The sequence below is a fragment of the Zonotrichia albicollis genome, chromosome 12 (assembly GCF_047830755.1).
Source record: "Zonotrichia albicollis isolate bZonAlb1 chromosome 12, bZonAlb1.hap1, whole genome shotgun sequence".
NCBI lineage: Eukaryota > Metazoa > Chordata > Aves > Passeriformes > Passerellidae > Zonotrichia > Zonotrichia albicollis.
In genome coordinates, this window is record NC_133830.1 from 6,724,778 (window position 1) to 6,747,413 (window position 22,636).

The window sequence follows — 22,636 nt, forward strand, 5'->3', positions numbered from 1 at the left end:
AGGGACAGTGTCTCTGCACCCAGGCAGAGACTCCTGCTGTGCTTTTCCAGCAGCAAAAATTCACTCCATTATTTACTAGCCTGAACTTCCAGATCAGTCTCCACATCCTAAGTCTCCATGCTCTGAGGTCTGACTGTCAAGGTCTGATTTCCACCCAAAGCCAGCACAGGGACAGTGAAATCTAATTTTTACCAAATGATTAATTTCTGGATCATTTCCTAAGTAATCACTTATAAAAATTATAGCATATCTGCTGACAAAAGGAATAGAGAAAACCAGTTTGTGGCTTTTGCTCTTATTTTAAGTAACCATAATCAAAGCTGAAATTTTTGGTTTTCCCTCACTTATCAAATTACACACAAATTCATTTTTAAAACCAAGCAAATTACTTTTTCACTAACATAAGAAGTTTGCCAAGAAGAGAGGCAGCTGGCTTGTACAAACACCTTTGTGTATTAGCATCAGTGTGTTATAATACTACTTTTCATCATTAAGAAGGTTTAAACAGAAGAAGAGAGTACCATTTCAGCAGACTGGGCTTTGTTAGGGTTGGGTTTTTTTTTTTTTATTTAAAGAAAATTGCAGAAACCTGGAGGTTACTGCTCCTATTACCAAGCTTAGAAATTAATACTAAATCCTAAACCACAGATACAAAATACTACCATTCCCATGTTTATGCACTCAGAATACTAGACAATAACCAGCTCCTCTGTGGCTACCAATTTCAAGAAGTTGACAGCTCATGTCACCTACCCATTAATTGTTAATGACAACTGAGAAATACAAAGACATTTCCTTGGATTATGCTGTTTTTAAAACACTACTTCTTCCACCACTAAAATTAGTACCAGAGGCATGTGTGTTTTTAGAGGATTTGTTTCTACCATACACCCCTCTACTTCACACCCATAATTAAAACTGGGTAAGTCTCCAACAGATTTTAGTGGTTCACAAAATTCTTGACTTCAAAATACTATGTGGGGAACCAGCACTGATGTATTTGTTAGAAACTAGAATTCTTAGTCTTTGATTTGGCTCATTCTTATTTTAGGGACAAGAGGGCAAGTAAGTTTTATTTTGTTGCTTGTTCCACAAATAAACTGACCAAGACCAGGCAATGTAATTCCCACATGGAACAATGCAGAAAGCTGTCTCCCTTCTGGGTAAGAGTGAGGACAAAGAACCCAACTGCTAAGAAACCCCAGCAGCTGGGCATCAAGGCAGGAGCTGGAATGGAAGGGAGAGGCATGACGGGACACTCACACAGGGAAAGAGCAGCCTGGGCCCATGGGAAGGCACACAATGGCACAGAGAATACAATGGGATTTTTTTGCCTGCTTATGTTATAGCAGGAGTTTATATGTCAACTGCCTCGATCCAGGCATTTTTACCTACTATTTTCCAATGTCTAAAGGCTTCTGAGTACCACTAAGCAGTAAATATGCACAAGGTTTCACCTTGAGATGGATTGTGCGTGTGGCACAGTGAAATCATGTGCTGCCAGTGTACTGTGACAAATGCAAAAGTAATTTTACTTAACGTAGTAAAAGCAACCCATTATGTAAGGCAATGAAATTACTAAGTTCTTTTCCTGGTACTAAATATTGCAAGAGGTTTTATTTTCTATCAACAGTACTTGGAGCCATTGAAAAAAATCCCCAAAGCATCAACAGCATTAGATTCAATATAAACACTCATACCATCAGTTAATACCTGAGTTCAGAAGGCTAAAATTAGCCCTGCAAGCTGTGATAATGCACTGTGCAGATCCATACACAAAGAACACCCACCTGCACACGCAGGGAACGAGGCTGCAGAGAGGAGACTCCTACTCTGGCATCAGGACAGTGCAGGAGGGAGAGAAGCAGTTTGATATCAATCACTGCACAGAACCCAATTTCCAGGTCTTTGGAGTTACACAATCACCCAAGGAGGACAACTTGAACTGTGCCAAAACCATTGCAATGGAAGAAAGTTTGCTTCCTACCAGTCCAGATAAAGAACAGCATCAATCCCCTCTTTTTTTTTATTTTCTCACTGAACACATGAAACACAAAAAGGTATTTATATAATTTGTGATGCTATCACTACACACACACATACAGCAGCTCCCTTTTATGAATGAGTACTGCAGAATGTCAAGGAACTGAAAACAAACAAACAAGAATAAAACTGGGGGAGTGGAGAGAATCCAAAAGTTGAAGTATCCTGCTTGTTTTGCCAGGAAAAGTCATTTTAAGAATAAAAATTTTCCAGCCAATCTTTTATTTGCATTACATTTCTTGTCTGGTTTTGTAAACCGAGATAAATGCAGGTCTATCACATCTCCTTCCATTTGTCTACATGCCAGTGTTCTGTATTTCAAAATTAGGCAGACTGTAGTAAAACTGAAGAGCTGGATTTGAGACAGTGCCCTCCCACCCCCTGCTGGGAGATGTTCTGAAGATACTGGTGTTTATCATTAACAATCAGAGCTGCATTCAGACAGCAAAGGTAGGACTTCTTGGTACTGGTACACAAGGAAAGCAGGAAGATCTTTGCTGGCTGGACACTATGAGCACATTCCAGCCCAGTCGTGCACTTATTAAATTGGCCAACAACAAAAAAAAAAAAAAAAAAAAAAAAAAAAAAAAAAAAAAGGCAAAACACGACATGAAACCTGAAGCTCTGTCTGTGCACAGAGCAGGAGGTGCTGCAATGGGAGAGTGATGGCAAAACACACAGGACAAAGCCACAGACAACCAGGCTTCACTGTCTTCACCACATATTAAGACTCACTTATCCTTTCTCAAAATTTAGCAAACTCAGGCACCGGTTTCACAACCACTTTAAACTGGCTGGTGCGAGCTAATACTGCCACAGGCAAAAAGCATTCCTGCCCTCTCCCCAGTCCTGACCACTCAGTCTGAGCCTCTGCACCATCTGCTCTGTCCACAACAAAGAGCAGAGCCATCCTCTCAAAGGCCTGACAGTGTCACAGACCAAATGCCTGCTTGTGCCAAAGCTGGCAGTGAACTGAGCGAGGACTAGCGAGAATTAAACTGTGACTTGATCCCAGGGACAGGGCTGCAGGTGTAAGAACTGGGCATAAAAACCAACTGGGTTGTGAGCTTCATTAATGATAAGTTTGCCAGTTCCTAGAAGCTTTGAGGGGTACATAGAAAAAAATCAGACTTCCAAGGAATTTCATCTGATTGATATCAACAGTGCATAAGCTGGGCTTGCTTACACTGCAGCCTGCTTATGTTTACATTTAGTACTGTCTAAGATGATTTTCTTGTAAATATTTTGCTTTAAAGAGATTGTTTGGTTACTGGCTACTATTATTATTCTTCCTGGAAGGAAGAGAATAATGGGCTTTGAGCCAACATCAAACATCTTAAAGCTGATCAATTGAGCACTCCAGCGTGGTTACTTAGAAAATCAACTTTGCTCCTATAGGGGGTGCATGGAAAGAACCCCTCAATTTGCTATATGACACCACACAAGTCAGCCTTAGCAAAAGAACAGCAAAATCACAAAAAAAGTAGAGCTACTGCCTTGTTTCTGGAAAGGAGTGCTCTGAAGTACCAGCATTAATCAAATTCCCAGAACCTCTAGAACCACAAGGCAATGGATTCTGAAATACGTGGATTTTTTTCACTAGCAGCTGGAGTGTTTTACATACTGCAGAACAAAACAAATATATTGGGCAAGATTACTGGTTTTGATGTTTTCTTTTCCAAGTGAGCAAGCTTAGAAGTTCCTCAGGTTTCAGAAAACTGGAGCGAGTCCAAAATAAAATAGATGACTGAGTACAGAGGAACAACTTGACAGGCTTGTTGGTGCACAATCAAGTGACAGCATTTTATGCCTTAGTATCAACTCCACTTACACAACATGCTTGTTTACACCAGAAAAACAAAATATAACTGCTACTCATGCAGCACATGTGCACACATAGAATAAAGGTTTCTATACAGAATTATGTCATTTCCAGGGACTAAAATTAGGAAAGGACATCGAGTCCATTAGATTTCAAGTGTACAGCCACAGCTATTGTGAATCTCTGCCACCTGGACAACTGGGACAGGGCAGAGGAAATAGCAAACAGTCCAGGAGCTCTGCAGGGCTTTCACCACATCCTAACTATCTGCCAACTCCAGCCTTCCTAGATATGTTCTTGTAATCACAGAAAAAGAAGATAAATATGGCCCTAAAGGTCAGTGCCATCCTCAGTCTGAATAGAGACAAATCCTACAGAGATACACACTTGGCACTGACCAGTTCCTACATGTCCTTCTCAGTCTGTGGCAAGCAAGATGTGAGCATCAAGCCTTGCAATACCACACACATGTATAAGTTTATATAATTTCTATGGCTGTTAAAGCAGTGTCAGATATTTTTAGAAGCTAGCTGGTGGATTGCTTCGTGACCCACACAGTGACCTTTGGTCAAATAGTACATGTCACCGTGATGGGAGGGGACTGAACTGTGGCAGTTTTAAAACTTTCCCTCTGACCTTAGAGGCCAGCAGAGAGCCAGTGTGGCATCTTTCCAGGCATCTACATGGCTACATGTGGCTTGTCAGAGGCTGCAAGCCAAAAGGAAACTGAAGAAAATGAGTGCTAGCTAGTCCCATGCCAATGATGAGCAGGGCCAGAGCTTTTACAGAGTACTACAGGGCTTCTCATTATACTCTAGAAAAGTGAAAGAACTAAAAACAATTACTTCATGAAGCCCACCCTAATACAGTAGAAAACTAAAATGTTTAAGAACTCAGGTGACAACTTCAACCATACAGTAACAAAAGAAACACAGCCAATTTTCCTCTTAGCAAGGAGAAGAGCCATGAATTCCATGTGAGTACCATATGTACCATCACACAGTGATGAAGAGCTCTTAAAACTCCCAGTGTACATCACATAAAAATGACAGCTCCAACCCAGCTCTACAGATAATCTACAAACATCGGAAAGTTTTAGCCTCAAAGGTGGAAGGGTGCCCTGAAAGGGGCACACCTTCTCCCTAATGCACAGAATTCACCACAATGCTCCACAGAAACCAGGGCTTTTCCAAGAGCCAGACATGACAAACAGGTTCTTTGCAACCAGCAGGGTCAGACAGGGAGGACACAGCACAAAACCGCTCCTGGCCCGGCAGAGGGAGAAAATCCTGTGTGGCGAAAACGTAAGAAAAGAAAACACTTCCTTTCAGAAAGCTACTTCATACAGAATTGTGAATTAGAGGTTTTGTGACAATCTTGCCAAACAAGAAGGAAAAACTCAGTTATGTAGGAACTGCTTCAACCCTGCAGGAGCCTGGTCTAATTGCATCCTTTACAAAGCAGTGCAGAGGGAGAGTGTCATACCAACCTGGGCAACTTGTTATCAGGGGAAGAGAGAACAGAAAATAGGACAAGAATCTCTTGACAGTGGTCCTTCTTTCTCTAATGCAACTTGGTGAAACAAAGAGGATTGCTGCCTCTGTGGGCAGCAGCACTCTGACACAGCAGAACTTGCATAAGGCACAAATGTTTTTCCTGTATTTTTTTGGTATTGTCGAAAAGATTAACCTGCTTCCCAGCTGCACAACAACTGCAGGAATATATACACAAGTTAGAGTAAAAATAATTATTTTCAATACAAACACTACATTTCATATTTGTTTCATCAATAGGAGATAATAAGGTTTGGAAGTATTTTGGCTGTTACTGCCTGAGATAGCTAATGATGGCCTATTAGAGCATAATATTATGACAAACTTACATAAAATTACATATAATATTTATCCCTGTTTATTTTCTAAATTTAAAAAAGATATTTTTAATTGATCCATACTGTTAGAAGCTCTCACAGAGTTGGATAATGCAAGAGCTAACCAAAGACTGATACTGAAAAGCTGTTTGAATTACAGGTAGACTCAACACACCACTTAGAAATCTGAATTGCCTTCCAGGCCATTTACATTACTTGGATATAATTATTTAGTGTTAAACTGAATTAAGCCTAATGAGAAGCTTAAAAAGGTGGCATTAATTGTGTTATTTTGAAAGTGAATTTGACTCTGCAGTTAATAAATAACTTTTAAAAAAGCCATGTGGTTATTGATTGCTCTTCATCAATATACTTACAGGTTTCATTGTATAGAAGGTGTTATACACTCCCTCTTCTGGTTATATCTTAAAAATACAGTTTCTAGACTTAAAGTGTATCATATGTTAGTTTTTAAGTGTATCATATTGCTTGGAAGACAAAAACCGTCAAGGCAGTATCATGTTTCTTTTTAAAAAGCCAGCAAACTGGTGATCAAAACCAAATAAATAACAGGTGAAAACTACTTGACAGAATGCCCAACTAAAGTAAGTAGCAGCTACTTTTTAGCTGTGTCTAAAACCAAAATGTTATAGATTTGTTTTAATTTGGTAAGAAAAATATTGTCCCAAGTCTTTCTGAAAGCTTGACTCATGCCTAATGCCTGGTTACCATTCAGTGCACTATTGCTGTAGGTGAGAATGTAGATTTTAAAATGCTGCCTATTTTTCCAGAGGTGGCAGTTGAAGTTTCTGCAAAGCATTGTTTTTATGTTGGTCCAGCAGGGATAACTTTTTTCCACCTAGTACACTACACCTCATCTTCCCTGAGGGGGCTTTCTTCTAATAGCAAAAGCTGCTGAAGGCTACACATACATCCTACTGTCTAAAAAATATTATTCACAGTATGGAAAATGAGAATTGTCGAATAACATTAAGAAGTCCAAACAGAAACAGTAAAGGCAATGCAAAAGAAACTAAAAGATGAACTATTAAAAGGTGCACACACATGCATGCATCCATCTCTTCCCTTGATGCTCAGTGCCTGATAAAGCCAGATCTGTCTCAAGCAGGACACATTCTTGTTGCCCTCAACCCCACCAAAATGTGCAAAATCCAAGAACATCACAGCATTACACAAACCACTTTAATAGTATTGCTGCCAAAATATTGAGAGAGGAAAAACTTGTGAAAAAGCTTTTGTTTGTTTTGCCCTGTTTAGCCTCTCCTCCTTTCTACCAATTTTATCCCTTGTTACAGAGCAATAAAACCAGCACTGTACCTACTTCATTCTCCCTCCTCCAAGGTAATTTTGTCCTACCTTCCTTATTTAGCTTCCTCCTTATTGTCTTCATCTCTTTCTTTTTACATGTCTTTGACTCAAGTTCTTTGTTTTACATTTCCCTTTTTAGCTATTCCCCAGTGTCCTCTCTTTCCCCTCCTCGGACACACACACACAGACTGCAAACCACTTAATTCCAGCTGTGCTGAGGCAGCCCTGCCAAAGCTGGGCACCACTGCCCCAGGCAGCTACTGCAGAGCCAGCTGTACTGGGAGCACTGGAACCTTCACAAGAAGCAGTGTAAATGATGGTTGCTGATGGGATTTCCTATCTGACCTGTGAAATTGGGCTTGCAGAGAAAAAGAGACCATCCCAAACACAGCAGTTCTTCAAGAGTCAGATGCTGGGATGAGAGGGTACAGTCTGTGCAACTGGAAACTATGTACTTCCATGGGGAGGGGGAAGGCAAAAAACCAACCAAAAATTATTTTCTTCGTGACAGTTCAATACTCAAAACAATTTTACAAGCTTCCCAGAATACTCCTCCCTGGAATCACAAAGCGCTGTGGTATTCACTGAGGTTTGCAGTTCTTGGAATAATCTACACAGTTCATGAGAACACACTTCTCCCCAAAAAAACAAATGAGAAAGTCCTTATAAATAATTCATCTGCATGTGGTTAGCTTTTGAAATGAAACTACTACTAACCCCACCCTCCAACACCAAGTTTGTATCTCCATGGCTCTGACACATTCCCATCTCTCCAGAAGAGCAGAAATCAGTCTTTGTTTTTTACTTCAACTCAGGCTTCTTCCGCCTCCCCAGCTCTTACACGGGTTGCAGCTCGGTTCTCCTGCACCCAGCTTGGGGCAGTGTGCCAGAGCCTGCGTGCCCATGGCTGCCCTCAGTGTGTGCCACCTCCCCTGGCTGAGCTCCAGCCCGGAGGAGTGGCCTAGGCGGCAGAAAGAACCCTTTTAGCTGAGAAGGAAACCTTCCAAGGATGTGGATCACGTAAGCTGATGCAGAGTGGCCTTCCCTGACCCTGCAGAAAGTCAGGAATGATGGCTGGGAAAGCTGTGTCCTGCTCGTGCTGTTTCCTCTCACAAAATGAGTTCTGAGTGATGAAATTCAACCTTAATTCTAGATTAAGTCCTCTCAGTGTCATTTTTTTGTCACGAAACAAGTCATTTTTAATTTGCAGACCTGATGCAACTATCCCACCTGGCTACCCTCAAAGTGAAGCTGTAGTCATATACACTCAATAGCAACTTTTTATTGGAATTACTTGTTCTCTTTAGATCTTATTCCAACCTATTGATCAGCATGCTTTCTCCCTCTTGCTGAACTCCTGTTTCTGTGATAGTGAACATGGCACTGCTTCTTCTTTTCCCACAAAGATAAATATTTGTTTTTCGTTCTTTCTTTCCACTTGTTCTTCCCCATCACCATTTGTTTTAAAAGAGAGCAGTCAGTCCCAGTGTCCAAACAAATATCCAGCAAGGAGATCACTATAAAGGAGCAGGGTTCTCATGGAACCCTTGCATAATTTTGTATGTTAGACTAGTTTTAAATATTTTAACATTTCAGTAAGAATAGAATAGAAAAAATATACTGTCTCTTCAGCCAATATTAAACCAAAAGGATTTTTGCATCTAGGTCTTCTGCTATGGCAAAACAGCATAAAATTAATTTCACATTAACCAAAGGTAAGAAGAGCCTAAAGCACACCAATCATTTGCAGTTTGCAGTATTTTAGCGCACACAGGGCTATCGAGAGAATAACATGAGTTACATGGTAAGCAGTAAACTGAATAATCAGTATCTCCTAAATCTGAAGCTGAACATCACCTTTTTTCTTAGCTGATACTTAAAAATTGCTTTGTCTTCAACCAGAGCTTGACAAACTCATGTACCCACAAAAAGGAGGAAGCTGTACTAGAAAACTGCCATCAGCTTCTCCAACAGACTCCCTGTGCTTTCATGCAATAAACAAAGACCACAGCCATTCTGTGTACAAAAATAATCTTCTGCATGTGAACAGTCTGTGATGATACGAGTAACCACAGCACCGAACTCCACCGCTCTGTAGAATCTGCATGGCACATTTGGTATTCAGCTAATGGCTTGGGGGTGCACATTTCAAAGCTCAAAGCATGTTTACAGAGTTTCTTTCCACATTATAATAATTTCTTATTTAATGATGTATTATTTAAAAATTACTAAATAGCCAGCTGAAACTTTTCCTTCTGAAACAAATCCTGTGCTGACCTCTGAGCACGTTCCCTGCTATATGCCAAGACAATTCTTGCAAAAGCTACAGAATTTCACAAATTTCTACTAAGAAATTAAACTAGTTGTTGCTGGACCCACAGATTAAGATCCAGCTGCTGGAACCTGGACTGTGTGGAGGACTGTGCATTTAAACAGAAGCTGCTAATGATAATTTGTTAAAACATATACATTAACCGGAGCCATAATATGCCAAATGCCACCTGTGCATGTTTGGCAATATGCTTGGCAGATTGCTCCAGCACAGCTGTGACACACAGAATATTCAGGTTTATTTTGGTTGTTACACTTCTACAGAAGATCACTGATACCCAAGAAAAATCTTACAATTTATAAAAAACCTTTTCACACTGCTTTAAAAAGACTTCAGTGAGCAGTGGACATTAATTACTGAAACAAATTGCTTGCTGCCAAAAGTATGCAGGCCACAATGAAGACTTATCCCTCCAAAATGAGGATGAGCTCAAGCAATCTCCCACGAGAAAAAAAAACCACAACACTCAAAAAAAATATCCCCAACCAACCCAAAAACCAAGCAACAACAACCCAGTCCTCAGGTCCAATGGCTTTGGAACAAGATTCAGTACATTCCTTTCTTTTCTTATCAGCTTCAAATGCTGCCTTGTACAGACACTTTATCTTTGACTTTGTAATCCATGAATTCATGCTAAACATGATCTCTTATTCTACTTTAAACACGCAATACATGCACAACAACTTAAAAACATTAAATATTGACAGATTTTTCAGAACAATTAGCTGCTGCCAAATTTAACAAAAACACAGTAGGACAAATTTATACTCAATTCATAGTGTGAGAAGAACTCAAACATTTAACACTGCAGGGACTGTAATACTTAAGTTATGTATCATACACATCCAAAACACATCAGCACACCAACTGAGATAGTTAACAGGTCATTTTTCTCAATTAAAATCACAAGTATCACGTGTTCTCTCTGAATCCAGACACTTAACACCAACACAAAAAAAACCCTTTAGGACTCTTGAAGCGGAGACCTGTAAATGAAAGGTGGGTGTGGGCCCTGGCTGGGGGAGGAAGGACCTCGGTTACACAATCAGATGAAGGAGAATCACTAAAGACCTCAAAATGACTCGAGGATGGACCCGAGTGACCAGCAAACATCTCTTTCTCTACTGCCAGGATCTGCCCTCCAAGTAAAGGGTTGTGCGATGCTCTACTCCAATTCCACAACTTCCTAGAAACCACAACAGATGATGGGCATATCTGTACAGTAACCCTGCTTCTGATTCATACACTTCATGTTTAAACCTGCACTGATTAGAAACCAGAATGTTTAAGCAATTCCCCATCAGCTCTCAGGACAGCAGCAGCAGGCAAAGCTCCCGGTGGTTGCTCACCTTTGCCACTGTGCCAAACCCATGGAAGTTAATCAAAACACTTGACATAGCTTTTTAATGACTCAACAGCCCAACACTATCATCATCTCTTTCCAACATGTACTGTATTCATGGTTTTCACAATCACTACATGAGTCACAGGCACTCTCAGTGTAAGTTTTACAGGTATAGCCTTCATTATTATTGCTGAGAGTTTAACCCTACTTTGTATTCATGGAAACCAAGGCACAGAGGGGGAAAAAAACCTCTGGAAAAAAAAAAAAAAGACAAGTTAGAAGGAAGAAACCCCAGACATGTCTATGCTGATGCTACTTTCACACTGCTGAGCTCTTTCAGCCACAGAGCAGCCCAGCCAGGGCAGAGAAGCAGCTCTCATTAGCCAGGAGGCTGATAACCACAGGGAGATGAGATAAACCTGTGGAACAGCTGAAATGCCAACAAAAGGTCACACAGCCTGAAAACCACGGCACTTCAGGGCTTCCACGAACAACCTGAAATAACTGTCACCATGGCTTCCTCAAAGAGCAACCTTTGGGTGCAGCACAAGAACTGCATCCACCATGTCTTGGGGGAGGAAAGAGCAGAAATCAAAGGGAGACAGGCACATCCCGCTGTCCTGAGGAGTGTGACAGCTGGCACACCATCACCCAGGGTGTAGAGAAATACTCCTGGAGAAAAACACTTTCTGAGAATAGGTCATCAAGATAACTGATCCCAGGGGCTTCACCCACAATACTCAGTGCCTGGACATTTTATCTTTTTTCCATCTTTCACCTCTGGACTGATCTTGACTCATCTAAGAAAGATGCTGATGCCATGAAAGCACAGCCATTCACAAAGCAGCAGCAGGGACAGGAGCAATAAAGGGCAGCAATCACTTGCCTGGCCCCCAAATGAAAACAGCTGTGATCTGACAGAACACAGGATTTGTCTTTAAACAACTTTTCTTTGGCTGTGCTGCCGCCCTAAGCCAAGGGCCAAAGCCATTGGACTGCCCTGCAGGCCAGTTACTGTTCACAGGCTGGAAGGAATGCCACAAGCTGACTTCAGACATCTCATTATATTGGATTGCTCTAAAAACAAACCTGCACGTGGTGTTATGCATACCAGCTTTACGAATCAAGCATAGTACATATATCATAAATTATTAAAATGGAAATTCATAGCCCAGACATATGCTTGGATTGCCTAAACAAGTAGAATTTTATTTTACATTAGTATATCTTCTAGTCAAATGCATGAAATAGAAAAGAATCAGTTACATAAACAAATCTGTCATTTGTATCAATAAAGTATTTTACTGAAAAGGTTATATATTCTAATTAATAAGGTTACATTTGAATTATTTCTGACTACTTATGGTCCAGAGAAATAAGCCAGCATATGTCCTGCAAAGCACTTTCAGCCTACCTAGTTAAGTAGTTTATCACAAATATGCTTTGGAAGAAATTAATTAGCTCATTAGGTTTAACTAATAGTTTGTTTAGCTTTCCTCTGACAAAAGCGACATTTTAACAGAGCATATTCTACTACTTCAGAAAACAAAATTTCACATGACAAATTTCAAAGAACACCAAGTACAGCAACACACATCACCAGGAGCTATAGAATATTTTAAGAGATTAATACTTCTCAGGCAACATTTAAAAATAAAAGATCCTAAGAACATAACAGAAAGATACACTGATGGACTGCAACTTTTCAAATTTTTCAATTCCTGAAATAATATAATCAGTAAAAAACTTAATTCAGGGTGAACTGACTGTGACGAATTCAAAGAGTGCTTTACCTTTTTGTTATCATGATAACAAATTTTTCAAATTTTTCAAATTTTTCAATTCCTAAAATCATATAATCAGTAATTAACTTAATTCAGGGTGAACTGACTGTGATGAATCCAAAGAGTGCTTTACCTTTTTGTTATCATGATAACACACTTTTTGTTTTAAAATAACCATGTTTTGAGGACTTGAGCAATTTCCTTCTCCTGAGCTATACTGTTAAAAAAAATTAGATCATTGTCTGGTAATCAATCACCTGCCATATTTATCAGCTTTTATATATTAATTTTCTAAATTAAGGGACAGCTGGGAAAGGATTTAAAAAATAGGAAGGCTGATAGAAGGCTTGGAGAGCTAGTGCTACACAAAATCCCCAAGTCAGCCTCCTTACCTTTCTGAGGCTATTAGATTGGCAAACTAAGGTCCTTTAATGACGTTCACCCCACCCAAGCCTGTTTTTCTCATCAGAATGACCCCGCCTGTTTCCTCTGCACGCCACAGCCCACGCCAAGGCTCTTCATTGTTCAGAACAAGCTTAAGAAACACTAAGAATAACCTCATCATTTCTATCCACTTCTTCTACACTTCTAAAGTAGGAATCTGCCACTGATGTAAGAGCTTGTATTAGAGAAATGTTCACATTTAGGGAATGGAAAATAATACTTCTATAAAATAATACAGAATGGAAATGTTATGTTAGTATTTATTATGACTTTAAAAAATACTTTCCATACCTTCATTTTGCAGTTCCCTGTTCGCTCTGTGCCTTTTAAATTGCAAACAGTGCTTACAAAAGAGCTGGAATTAACTTCACACAACAAGTCTAACAGCAGTCCAAGCAGCATTACAAGATGCCATGTTTCCATGTCCACGCTCAAGACAATGCTGCACCTATTCAGCTCCTGAGCTGCTTCTGCCACCTGTCCACAGGGACAAACACAATGCTGCTTCCCACCAGACACCTGTTTGTCAGGCAGTGTTTGGAAATCACCTGCTTATTTCATAAAGACAACCTTGAGTGTCTGCAGCTATCCACAGCTCTCTATCACTGCAATATTACTGACCTCAAGAGGGAATATTCAATATGCCATCACTCAGAACTTGGTATCATCCAGTCCTCCCCCATAAATTTATTTTTAGCCATCAGAATCAGTTTAATATGATATTTTAGAAGGAGTTATTGGACATCTTAAGTTGATATTGTGACATGGGAGGAATCTCACTGGCAAGGGGTACACTTGCTCATGGCTAGTGGAAAGGCTTACAGCAACCAGAACAAGAAAGGCAAGAAAAGATGGCCTCTTCTTCTTCTGGCTCCCAACAGCTCTGGAGACTTAAATCCACAAAACCATGGGTTTAAAAAAAAATTATTAGTACAGCCATCCACAGAGTAATAAGCAAACTATTGAGAATTATGGCACAAAACCTATTCAGGTTATTTTCTGAGTCATGCTGTGTGACACAACTGCAGGATCCAGCAGCAAGGGTAGGGCTACATAATCCATAAGCCAATATAACAAAAAGCCAAGTTAGAGGGAGAAAGGATAAGAAGTTCACCCTCTGCACAGCCCAGAAAGGCCCTTCTCCAGCCTTGAGGAAGCAGAATTGAGTATATCTTTTCTTCCCAAAGCACTGGATTTTATAAGGTGCACAAAAGGTTATCCTTTTCTCTCAACTCTAGAAGAGGTTCCCTGCCCATACCCAGCTTGTATCCTATAAACATCAAGCCATCCAGTAGGGGCACTGGCCTAGAGAAAAGAGTGTACAAATACATGCACACATGGGGAGGAAGGATTAGTTCAGAGGATGCTTTGTCCATCATGTTTATTAGGAGTTGGTCAGAAAACTCATGAATTTCTTAATAAACAAAAAGCTGAATTCTAAAAATCTTCTTATCCAAATATTTGCATTAAATTGTTTGTGGTTAATTTCTAGTCTTGAGAGGAGCATGGAAAAGCAGAACTGTCAACCACCCCCAGTCAGGCTTGGAGGAAGTAACCAAGCACTTGAACTGGCACAGCACTTCACATTTTCTCACTCCGCTCTAAACACTGGCCAACCAACACAAAAACAGCTTCCTTATATAGTTTATATACAAAACCACTGGACCAGTAAAACAAATACAAATTGATAATTCTGAAAATAAATAAATAAGCTTACTGGCTATTGGAAGCTTACTACATTTTATAAATTCTGCTGTAAGTTTAGCTTTCAGTTCTAGTTCACACTGTACCAGAACCCATGTAAAAATAATCTGTATAAATACACAAAGAGAAATGACACACAGAGACACAAACACACTACACATATTGGCTGTGAAATACACTAGATATGTCATTTTGAAACTGAACTGTAGCTATGCCGCATTTTAAGAAAACAAAAAAACAAAAACCAGATCTTTATGTAACTGCATTAAAATGTATATAAAATTATCAAATACAGGTTATGTTCTTTGACTTTTTTTTATAATTTAATGATCTATTTACCATCTATTTAAAAAAAATTGCCAGGCTTAATCCTGATTTAACCTCACCCTTAATTATTAAAAATAGTTAAGCACTTACCATAATGTGATTGAAATGCCTGTGGTTTTACGACCTGATTACAGTGGTTACACATCACCAAATAGAAATCATCATGAGCCGGGCAAAGACCAAATATTGGCATATCTAAAAACAAAAAGACAAAATGGCATCTCTCAGCTGCTGACAATTATAGAAAAACAGTTTAATTACAGAGCCATGACACTAGTGTTGAAGCAAAATTTTAGAGACATTTGTATCAAATTTGAAAATGAGGAAAAAAGAGCATATAATGCAATAGATAATTTTGTGCTGGAGTATTACAAAAGCAAAAATCTTACTACAAAGATAAATGTAAAATGAGTGATTACTTGTAGAAAACATCTATTAGAAAACTGATTTAGGACTGATTATTTTATACCAGATGCAATAATGCAATAAAAAAAGACTGACTTCAATTGAGACAAACACAACATAAGAGGGGATGTTTTATGTATTCTGAAAAGGGCTTTGGATTTTATTCCAATGTCATTAAATGAATTCAAAAGTGAACTTCATTTGCTATTTAATTTTTTTAAACCATTTTAAACACACAGTCATTCACTGGGCAGAATTACATGCCTAATGGTTTTATTTGTTTAACAGTGCATTATAGTCCAGCCATCTGCTGCCAGAGATCCATGGAGCAGCTACACGGGAGACAGAACCAGAGATAACAGTATGTCAGAGCATGTGTGGATTGCAGAGATAACACACATACTTGGAGACTTTTACCAATAAAATTAGTTTCTGTATTCTTCAATTTTACTTTGAAGAATACAGTTTGTTAAGAATATATTTAACAGTTATAACTGCATTCAGAGACTACTGGAGCAATAAATTCAGCATTCACTACAAAACTTAAAGGTATATTACATTTATATAACTAAAAATGTTATTCAATCATTAAAAGACAAAAAATGGAACCTGCAAACATAATATGCGGCTATGGATCTGTAACACTATATAAAGGTTAAAAACTGATATAAGCAAACTTATTTTCTTATAAAAACCCTCAAGTAATAGATTTATCTTAATAGAAACAGAAAATAAGTTAAACTTGTTTACTCTTGTGCTAGAACTGACCCCAGAGTTTTGTTTTACAGCTACTAATTTGCCTGTGTATACTTTTAGCAACATCCACTGCTTTGTTCATTAACAGAACAGCAATTATGAAATAAATTGAGTGTGCTTCACATTTAGTGTGCCATGATTCAAGGTAACTGCTCAGAGAAAGACACCATCAGCCCTGTCCACTTTGTTTCTCACAGACAGAGAATATATCCACACTAAAACTACTTCCAGAATTAGTATGTATCTTCAGCATAAAAAAATTCAATACTTTTATTTAGAAGACATAAGGTTTATCCCACATTTTCCACACATCTTACTAGTGCTACACAAAATTAATCATGACACCTGCAATAACAGCCCCAACTGGATTTTGCAGTTGGATGCAAATGCAATGACCAAAGACATCTAACTTGGCTGAGATCACAGTTACCCTCACCTAAATCACAGACACCTTTTTACAACTGAGGTTACATCAAGTTAACAAATCGTCTTGTTTGCACTTTAAGTAGTAACTCTTGCTTATTTATTTATATGATATTTGTTGAATAAAGCATGAAAACTTGTGACACACCCAACTACTGCAAGCCAGGAAAAATTAGTAAATATATGCTGAGGAAGGGAAAATACAGATAGGAATAATAAACTTCTATTTTTCAATATCTACTTTCTGTGATGTAATATCAAGCTATGTATGAAAAGAAGTATAGGCTTAAATGTCATTGCTAATATTTCATGCAGGAGCATTCCCTTTGGGGATGCCCATGTATCAAAGTTTATACACACAAGCAAATACTCCAGGGTCACTTTCAGCAAGAGCTGAGATGAATGGGACAGTGACAGCATGCACTGCCTGATATTTACATTGTTAACAGCCCACAGAGGCTGCTGCTGGGTGATGCCCTGACAACTGTAAATCCACACCCTGGAACCTGCTCCCATAGCTGTGCCTTTCACACTGTGCTGGATTCTCAGACTTCACACCAGCTTTACTGAATGCAGGGGGAATTGTTAACAGTGCAAGAATTGTTAACAGTGCAAGACAAGGCACTCCTTCAGACCAGTCAGAGACACAACATCCATGTGCCATCACTCTAAGAAACCTTCCATGAATATTTGCTGGCAATACAGAACTGTAATTTTAAATGGTAACTGAGACAAATTGACAGAAATTGATGTAAAAAAAAAAAAAGGTGTTTTCCTAGTTCAGTTTGAGGATCCCAAGAAATCTGAATAATTTACAAAGGTCCTTTACACTGTGAAACACCTTCAGTTTTAAAATCTTAGCTCCAGGTGACAGAAAGCAATGACAGAATACCAAGAAATACACAAACTCACAAAAGACCATTCTAAGAGTAAAGCCACTTGACACATAAAAAAGAATTTGCTGCACACACCAAATCACAACCTGATTTCAAAGGAAGTCATGCACAAACTCCAGCCACTTCATACAAATCAATACAAAAGATCTTGTACCCCACAATGGTCTCCTACAGCACTGATATCAGAATAACAACCAGTGAGAGAGTAGCAAAGGTAAGGGGCCTAAATGTAATTTAACAATGGCTTTGAAACTGTAAGGAGTTTGACCCAACCAAGATTATTTAAGGCTACTGGAAGAGACCTAAGCCCACACCTCCCAATCCAGGAGCCTCAATTTCAGGCAGGTAAGCTCTCACATCTTGAATGTGTCCCATGCTATTAGCTGAGCAGGGCAAGAGCAGGATTTAGGGAAATCTTACTTCTCTTTCTGTGTTCCAAAAGGACAAACACCTATGTGGCACTGTTAGGAAGTGACAGATTAGACCATGAAAATTTTAGAGAACAACATACAGAAAAGTTCAACAAAGCTTACACAGTAAGTATGTACCAGGAGTAGGTGATGGATGCCCAATTTTTCTGTCCCCTGTCAGCTACTTATGGAAGCTGAACTTATGGAAGTTCACATCTATTGTGCAGTTGGTATTCTAACATCTAATACTTTACACCTGAGCCACTTCATGACATGCACATTCTCTATTTAGAAGTCTAATGAAGTTTCTGGTATTTCACCAGTGTCATCTCAATGCACTATTACTCTGGATTTGAAGATTACTTTTTGAAATACTTCACCTTGTAAAGCCTGTGCCTCTCAAGGAAGAGCCTGGCAACTGTGATTCATTTGTTCCTCTTTCAATGCTGGGCTCATTTAACTCTCTCCATCTGGGAATATTTTTCAAGGTCAAACTAAAAATTTAAATCAAGACCTCAAACTTTCAATGTATTTTCCAATAAATACAGTACTCATTGTATCAATATATAGACACTATTATAAGAGCTGTTAGTTACATTAATTCTATTAACACCAGAAAGAAGAACAACTTCATTTACCTCCATAATAGGAAGCCTCTGGACACTGATCTCCAGAATTCACTTCTCCTTTCAAATGTAACTGAATTTTTAGAAAAACAACTTTAAATGATGCATTACTGCACTCTTTACCAAGACCAGAACAAGCCCATGCCATACACAATTCTGAGATAACTGCATCAGTTGCTGAGCATGTAATAAGGAAAATGCTTCTTAATTGGAAAAGGTCAATGTAGCATCATTTTCTAACAAAAAAAGAAAAAGCAATAATGGATAATTTGGCACACTGTACATCAAGTAAAATGGAGCTCAGCATGCCTCATCTGGAAAGTTTTCTTACACTGATCTGCCATCTTTTCTTCTCTGAAACACATTGTGGAAACACACAAATGATTGAATAATTTCTTAGTATTTCTAGCATTCTCTTTCAGGACAGCTACACTGAAGAAACTCATGCTCATTAAAACTAACTGTGCCTGCATACTCTCAATCCCTCATTTCTATTACTTAATATCACACAAAACAGAACAGATAAAACAGGCTAAAACTACCTCAGAGAACAGGCCAGCAGCTTGCATTTAATTACCCATTAGATTTCAGTGACTACCACAGCTATCTATTTTAATTGGATTTTTCTTTTCTAACTCCCCAAATGTATCAAATTTCCTATAAATCTTGTATCTTTTCAGACTGGGACCATTGCACAGTCCATCTATCCTAGTGTCTAATAAGACAACATCCCCTCTAGAAATGAAATTAAATATAATCAAAAAAAGTGAGGTTAAGAGCCTCTCCAGGACAGCAACTGCTGGAGGAAAAGAGTAAAGGCAGCCTGTGTGCAGAGACCACAACAGCAGTTTCCTATTTGCCAGAAGTCTGCTTACTGCAATTCAAAGAAGGTGGAGAATGAAAACTGAATGAGAGGAAGAGAAAGCAAAACTACCAAGAGGTGAAAGGGCAAAGAACAAACTATCAAGGTTATGACAAAAGAATAGAAAGCTTGATTAAAAAAAGCAAAAGGAGTATGTGAAAGTTCTGCAGAAATGTTTTTAAGCCAGAGCATTGCTAATGCTCATTCTCCCCTATCCATTCTCAGCATAAACATCTGCTTATTAAGATTAGTTTTAAAGTCCAAACCTGATTTACAACAAAGATGTACAAAGATGTACATACTACTCACCACTAAGTGTAATTTGACAATGGACACTGTAGGCTGATGCCTGATGTGAACAGTAAAATGTTTTGGCTACAAAGATTCCACAGAACAGCATAACATGCCTTCAGCACTACACCAACCTGGTTATACTTCCAGAAAAAGTTTAATCACTACAGTTAATATTAGATGCATTAAAATCATAATGCCCTACACTATTAAATTTATACTGACAGCTCAGATATAACTCCCAAATACAGAGTTTGGTTTTAGTGGAGTCTGATCCAAATCCACCTTAAGTAAATGCGCCAACTTTTATCAATTTACTAGGTCTTACATTAAGACATCAGGGAATTGTTTCAAGTACTATATAAGGAAATTGTAAATAGATCCCATTATTTTGAAATGTTGCCAAAATCTGGATTGTTTGAACTATTTACTTCACAGACCAAGTTTAAATTATGTCCACCAACATCTATCTTGAATACATTTGCTCTGCACTAGCTGGGTTTTGTCTTCTCATTAGGAGGTAATTAGTCTTGATCACACTAAGGTAAAAAATATGTCAGTATACCTTGTTTTAACTTAACTAGATCTCTTTCTCTACAGGACACTCACAGTAGAATTTTTATTTAAGACAACACAAATTTCCACTAACATGTGAGAAATTTTTGAAAAGGGTAAAAAACACCACAGTTGTAGTAACAAAGTAGTTGACATATTGCAGGAAAAGAAATTTTGTGATAACTCCCATAATTTGCTTGTAACACGTGTCTCAGGTACTGTCAGATCCTGATAAAGTAATAAAAATATTTACATTTTTTTATCCTTTATGGCTGTGGTGAACATGTCATTTAGTATGTGAAAGCAGACAAAACCTCCCAAATTACTATTTTTAAGAGCTTGTGATCTGAGGAAGAGGCACGAGGAGGGAGAAGAAAGGCAACTAACCAGCACTGAGGACCACATGAAACAGGCTGAACCAAAACCAGGCAAATTTCAGAGAGAAAGCTCAGCTCTTTTACCACCAGACTTGGAGTCAGCCCAAAAAATGAAACTTCTGCCAAGAAATCTGCACAGCAGGTAAGCAATAGATTCACTGCTGAATCTATTACTGACATTAAGTGTCAATACAAGTATTCTTCAGGCAGAAGGAGAATCTTGGCTGCAAACTGAGGCAGCTGCAAACAGCACTGGAATGTATCTTAACTCACCTGGTTATCTTAAGTAAAGCTCTCATCTATTTAAAGTAATACAGGTCCTCATTTTAACTGATATGAATGTTTCATTTAAAAAATTAAAGTGATCCAAGTTAGGTACTCAAAACTTCCTTTTTATACACAGATACTTCACTTTCTGCAGATAAACCATTATTTTCTAAACAATATCTTCCAAACTATTTTGGAGAAACACTCAAGTGCTTATCATTCATGAACAGATGTGGTTTTGTATACTTATCAATGCTGACGTAAAATTAAACTACTGCACTTTTACTGTGTACCATGCAAGATGATAACAAAAGAAGAATATTTCTAAACACATATTGTGAACAAAATAACTAAACCCATACAGAAATTAGAGTGCTCTGGTTTACACAAGTTTGGAACCAAAGTAAGAGATTCTAGCAAAACATACTTCAGGGTATTCTGCAAAATTTCAAGTAATGAACACTTAGGTATTAATAGAACACAAGTATTTTATGAACCATATGTGCAGGCCTAACCAATTTGTGCCTGCTGAGAACATACATATAACCAAACGAACAAAATATTAAATGATCAAATCTACACCCAGAAACACTGTTTTAAAAAAAAAATCTCTCCCATAAGGTTTATGCTCATGTTGCCTCAGATACAAAACAGCCTTTTAATACAAAATAAAACAAACCAAATGCACATTCCCATATCTGAGCTGTTTCATTTAGGTTCAGAGGGAAGCACTGCTGAAGTATTTTCTTCAACATTACTCATCTTTAAAATTCCTTGCCAACTCCACTCTGTACATTAAATAACTTACATTTCCTGCACATACAGCTTTGGAAGTCCAGCTGCTTGAGGGGACATTTGAAAGGCAGAGCTCTCCTTGGGTTCTGAGCACAAGTGCATGACCTCTGTTTCACTGAGTAGTTGCTGATTGATCAGCTGAAGGAAGGAACAGCTGAAGACTTGATTAACTGTTTTGACTGTGTTTTCCACTTCAGCAAATACAGCAATTACCCAGCCTTTTATTGAATCCTCAAACCTCAAAGTTTTGGCTCAGGGAAATGATTTTCAGTGCAAGACCAAAAAAGCCCACAATCTGGTTTAACTAGGCACAGGAGCCACATTACAAGATTTGATCACTGTCATAAATCTCTACTGTTAGAACACTTGGTTCATCTCTAAAAGGGGTGTCCTCTCTGTCAGGTGTCCTTTCAAAACTCAGGTCAGTGTGCCTTTCCAAAGCTACAGCTCTCTAGATTTTACTTTGCTTTTCCCAAATTCAAATTGCCCTGCTGAAGGGGCAAAGGATGACCTACCTCTTTTCCAGAGGTGCAGCTGTGTCGCATTCCCAAATCCCCATCCCCTTGAGCTTCACCTCCAGCAGAAAGGTTTGCTGCAGGAGCAACACTCCTCTGTGCACACACAGATCCAAACAGCCATCCTTGTGCAAGGCTGCAGGCACAGCCATTCCCCCAGAGCCCTTCCTCCCTCTCTCTCTGCCAGGATGCAGATTGAAACACTAAATTTTAGCTCTCTAAAATTTAACAGTTCTGGGAAATGTCTGTGTCTTTTACCCAAGGATAAAAACTGAGCAACAGATACCAAAGAGAAGTGTGTCATGCACACGTGCACCTGCAGCCTACTGCACAGCTGGGAGTTCTAATTTTAGGCTCCCAAGATTTCAATGTTCCTGTAATTATATATAAAGCATATTAAAGTAGACATCTAAGTATTCAGTTAAATTCTTTGTATATGAATTAATCTGCACACAATT

At 38.7% G+C, this 22,636-nt stretch overlaps 1 protein-coding gene across 4 annotated transcripts in view; it reads right to left on the reverse strand.

The window, feature by feature from the left end:
- Positions 1 to 22,636, reverse strand: part of ATXN7 (ataxin 7) — an 89,988-nt gene that overhangs the window by 24,465 nt on the left and 42,887 nt on the right. For 3 of the 4 annotated variants that reach the window (XM_014268090.3, XM_014268089.3, XM_074550460.1), the window contains one exon: positions 15,091 to 15,195. The exons of the other annotated variant lie outside the window; for it this stretch is intronic. In XM_014268090.3, coding sequence (XP_014123565.1) covers positions 15,091 to 15,195 — 105 coding nt within the window. The remainder of the gene's footprint in view (positions 1 to 15,090; positions 15,196 to 22,636) is intronic. 4 annotated transcript variants of the gene reach the window in all.